The 4,886-nt window shown below is 41.9% G+C and overlaps 1 protein-coding gene across 1 annotated transcript; it reads right to left on the reverse strand.

The window, feature by feature from the left end:
- Positions 1-984: 984 nt before the first annotated feature.
- On the reverse strand, positions 985-4,510 carry ndufb4 (NADH:ubiquinone oxidoreductase subunit B4). Its single transcript, XM_003227303.4, has 3 exons — positions 4,246-4,510; positions 2,271-2,417; positions 985-1,132 (listed from the first exon to the last, which is right to left on the reverse strand). The coding sequence occupies exons 1-3, from the start codon at positions 4,438-4,440 to the stop codon at positions 1,070-1,072; spliced, it is 405 nt and encodes a 134-aa protein (XP_003227351.1). The 5' UTR covers positions 4,441-4,510; the 3' UTR covers positions 985-1,069.
- Positions 4,511-4,886: the final 376 nt, after the last annotated feature.

Genomic DNA, 4,886 nt, shown 5'->3' on the forward strand with positions numbered 1-4,886 from the left:
ATTTGCATGTTTTCGAACTTCTGGGTTGGCAGAAGCTGGGGCTAACAGTGGGGGCTCTCTCCGCTCCCCCAATTCAAACCTGTGGCCTTTCGGTCCAGAAGTTCAGCAGCTCAGCGCTTTAACAGTCCACCCAAATAACTCCAGGAGGTATGGGGGCATATTTGAAATCTCAAACATGGTGAAAATGCCCTCATATATGGCCAAAAGCCCCCTAAATTGACTTGAGGGCACTGCAGAATGTGCTGGAAATGCACCCCACAACCCCTAGTGGACATTTGGAGACAAAAATAATGTTCAAAAATGTTATGCAAAAATTGTTTTTGACATCTGAGGGGACTAGTCTCCGCCCTCCCCAAAACATGATGACCCCTAAAGTGCATCTGGGACATGCTGGAACAATTGGATGTAGTACTTTTGACCTCTTGGGTCCACAAAAACAGTTCAGGGGTCTGCATGTTGCTCTTAGGTTGGACTTTGCCCACCACTTCCATAGGTGAAGAAGGAGGAATGTAAGGTGGAAATGAAGAGATTTGCAATTCTGCAGCTTCTTGTGGAGGGACAATTCTAAAAATCAGAGCTGGGAACAAAGTTACCTTTTTACCTCTTCTTAAAGTATTTTTCTTAAGTTTAATTACTCTAAAATACTGAGATTATACTGAAGAATGTGTATAATTCCCACCGTTTAGTTGTAACTGAACGAAAAGGAAAGTACTCCCTAGATAAGAAAGTTTGTAATGGCAATTGCCCAAATGTTGCCATACTTCAGGAGTATATATTTGTTTCTGAAGATCTAGCACAGTTATTTTTGATACCATTCCATGCTTACATCAGGAGAATGAGCCCTCTTTATTCTTGCCTTCTCATCTCCACTGCTCCACTGAGGTCAATATTTTGAGTATGCTTGTGTCCCAAAACCCAGATTGCATTTGGGGTAGGAGAACTTTCACCTACACTTAATATGTCTTACCATCAAAACAAACAAGATTAACCACTTTCAAAGGTTTATTTTGAAATATAATCTTTACAGAGAGTAAGCACAGCAGCATTTTCACCACACAACTGTGAGGACTTAATAGGAAATATGGAACGGTCGCTCATACTTGCCTTCCTGTATGAGCTTCTCTTTATAATCCTGGAAGAGAACAAAAATATTAAAAATTGCATTACAGTAACAAATTCTACAAAAAAGTGAGAGTTAAAAGTGAAAGTATTTTCTATCTACCCTTCAATTAAAAAAAAAACTCTAAACAAAACCAATTTACAGTAAGCTAAAGATACATAAAAGGTAACATCAATACGTAAGTGGGCAATAGGTCAGGGTAAAAGTATACACATATATAACATATGAGAGTGCAAAATAACCAAATGCAGAGATTGCCATGAAACTCTTCACATTAAATATTCTGCTGTTAAGAAACCCATGAAAATACATTTTAGCTGTATTTGAAGTTGCATTTTTTGCCAAATCCACTTAGAGGCTTTGGTTTTGCTATCATTTCACAAAATACAAATATCTTGGCATAATATTTAATGTAATTATTTCTGGAGTATTTAAATTTAATTTAATTTAGTGATGGCATGGATCTGCCCAGAAAATAAATTAATATATTGTGAAAACATGCTTTGGCAACTGCAGGAACTCAGAACAACTCTCAATAGTTAGAGGAGTCCCCAGTGTTTTTTTAAAAAAGGAGAAAATGTGTTTTTGTGTAAGGAGAATCCAAATCATATTCAACAATTCTTGATTTTCACAACGACAGTCATCAGCAGTGAAGCAAGCACTTTGGAATTCACAACAAGGACATATGAAGACACTTTTCATTTAAACATGGTGAGATGTAGTTCTTAATTTAAAAGAAGTGATGCAGCTAAAAGATGGCTAGACTATGAAGACTGTGAATCTGCATTTTATGAATAAAATACAAGGCTGACCCATGATTTCTTCTTCTTGGTTCTTAGGCATAACACATTTCCCATTGCCAGGAAAAGTCCCCATTTTATTTGATCTCAAAGATCAAAAATATTGATAGACAATGAGGTTTCAGATACAACTGGGCTATAGAATGCCTCCTCCAAAAGTCAGCCAGTACCAGGGATGAGGTTTTCCCCTTGACACACAGATACAACCCAGGAGGATGGGAAAAAGCAGACATGCTGAATACCTTGCTAGGAGCTCAGAGGCACAGCACAGCAAGACACTTCTAATGTAAACCAGTCATTAAAATCATGCAACAAAATAGCAACTGAAAATTGTATACTTAAAACCTTACCCTTTCTGTTTTAATGACATACCACCAGAAAAAAATGGGTCCTAATCCAAAAAGTGCACCAAACAGAGAAGTTTTGGGTGTGACGCGGAAATTAGGATAGACATTTTGTGACCTGGCGTAAACCCAACGGGTCATGGCAGGGTCATCCTAAAACAAAGAAAGAGAAGAGCAAGTATTTCCCAACTGTGGGTTACGAAAAACATAACCTGCGAGAGATACCAAATACTATCACAACAGACAAGATACATTAGCCTCACCTTGAGACTTCTATGTACTTCATACCATAGGCTTGCACTAAAAAGATGGTGGTGAGGAGGAAGGCAACAGTAGGAAGATGTCTTTTCTCCTCAATTATACTACTGGGTGTCAAAAAGATAGACCCGATTTGAAAACACTACACATAGAGTGCACAAACAGACCGCAGTAACAGTCATGTACAAGGTAGTGACCTCTACATTTTTGCAAATGACCAAAGCTAGAGGCAGTCTGCCTCCAGGAAGAGGCATCTAGCAATAATACTATGTAACAAAATTTGGGAAAAAATCTGTTCCTGGTTTGAAAGTGTTATTTCCCGTTTTAATTGAAAATAGTTCTTATACTCCAGAAACTTCATTTTTGTGGGTGCCACAAACTAGTCTCACTTATCCAACATAAACGGGCCAGCAGAATGTTGGATAAGTGAATATGTTGGATAATGAGGGAATAAGGAAACGCCTATTAAACATCAAATTAGGTTATGATTTTACAAATTAAGCACCAAAACATCATGTTATACAACAAATTTGACAGAAAAGGTAGTTCAATATACATTGCTGCTATGTAGTAATTACTGTATTTACAAATTTAGCACCAAAATATAACAATGTATTGAAAACATTGACAACAAAAACATTGACTACTAAAAGGCAGACTGCGTTGGATAATCCAGAACGTTGGATAAGCAAATGTTGGATAAGTCAGACTTTACTGTATGTTGAACTGGTTGAGACTCTATGAGCTATTCCTTGAAAACCTATAGCAAAATGTGCTGCAGTACGTCTCGCAAAAACAAAGTTTTTACAGCTTAATAAACATTTCCCTTGTTTTTATGATAGAACCAATTAGGAAATGAACTTTATAAATCAGGAACAAAAATCATATTAAATAGTATTACACTATTGGGTGCCTCAAAAAGATGGACCTGATTTGAAGTTGCTACATCTCTGCAACCAAAAACCACCTATAATTGAAACCCTTACTGCATGAAAGAGTAGGGCACAGTTTCAAATGATGACTGCTATACGCCTCTCCCAGTGCACAAACAGCCCCTAGCAGCAGTCATTTGCAAGACTGACTGCTACATCAGGGTGATTAACTGAAACATTAATGCTGGCTTCCCAGTGACAAAGGACTCTTGCCACACCCTGGATTCTACACAGATATATTCTTTCCTTTCCTTACTTAGTTTATCCATACCTCACAACCTCTGAGGATGCCTGCCATAGATGTGGGCAAAACGTCAGGAGAGAATACTTCTGGAACATGGCCACACAGCCCGAAAGACATACAACAAGCCTGTGATCCCGGCCATGAAAGCCTTCGACAACACAAAGTATTATTGTTCTTATTATGTGCGCCTCAAACTGGTTTAAGGATTTCCTATGCAATAATCTGTACAGCAATACTACTTTCTTCGGTACAAATTTGAAACTGACTGAAGTGTAGATGTGCAGATGTGTTGGTGTGCACTTAGTCTGGAGTCCAAGTCGGCACAACCTGCGACCCTCCACCTGTTTGGGCCTCCCACTCCCAGAAGGCCCCGCCAGCTTGTTCAACGATCGGGAATTCTGGGAGTTGGAGGCCGAAAGAGCTGGAGGATCGCAGGTTGCGGAGGCCTGCTTGCGAGACACTACGCTGCTTCATGACGACTGCCTTCGGCGGGGCACACAGGTGAAGCTCCCTCCCCTCCCGTCCCAGGGCGGCCTCCTCCACTCACGATGAGCTCGGTCCGCCGGGGGTCGTTGAGCTGCATGAGGTAGTGGTGCTTGAGACGGGCGCGAAGGGCCAGGCGCTCGGCGTCGGCGCGGCGCTTCTCCGGCGAGGCATCGTACTCGGCCGGGTCGAGCTGCGGCGGCAGCGAGGCCAAGGGCGCCGGGCGGTACTTAGAGACGGGCGGAGAGGGTTCCACCATCTTGAAGGGCAAGGAGACGCCGCCGGAAGCGCAGGCCCCGCCGGAAAGGACCCCGCGCCACGCAAAACACAAGAGCGTCAGAGCGGCCTCTGAGCACTTCCGGGCTCAGCGGCCGGAAGCTGCTCTAATGATTTGGATGGGAACCTTGCGAATGTATTCCGGGTGCTTCCCTGTCATCCCTTCTCTCTCCTTCCTTCTTCCATACCTCTCCCCCCTTTCTCCTCCTTCCCTCCTGTTTTTTTCTCCCTCCTCTCCTTAAATCCCTCTCAACCCCCTCCTATGATTAAATATATTCCCAGGATTCCCTTGTGAATGCCTTTATTATTATGATGTTGGTTTACTATTATGTTTATTGTGTTGTCGAAGCCACAAGAGTAAAGACAAAGACCCACCCGGAGGAAGACTGTTCTTACCATACATCAAAGGAGCCACTGACCGCATAGGGA

Source organism: Anolis carolinensis, chromosome 2 (assembly GCF_035594765.1).
Source record: "Anolis carolinensis isolate JA03-04 chromosome 2, rAnoCar3.1.pri, whole genome shotgun sequence".
NCBI classification, from domain to species: Eukaryota; Metazoa; Chordata; class Lepidosauria; order Squamata; family Dactyloidae; genus Anolis; species Anolis carolinensis.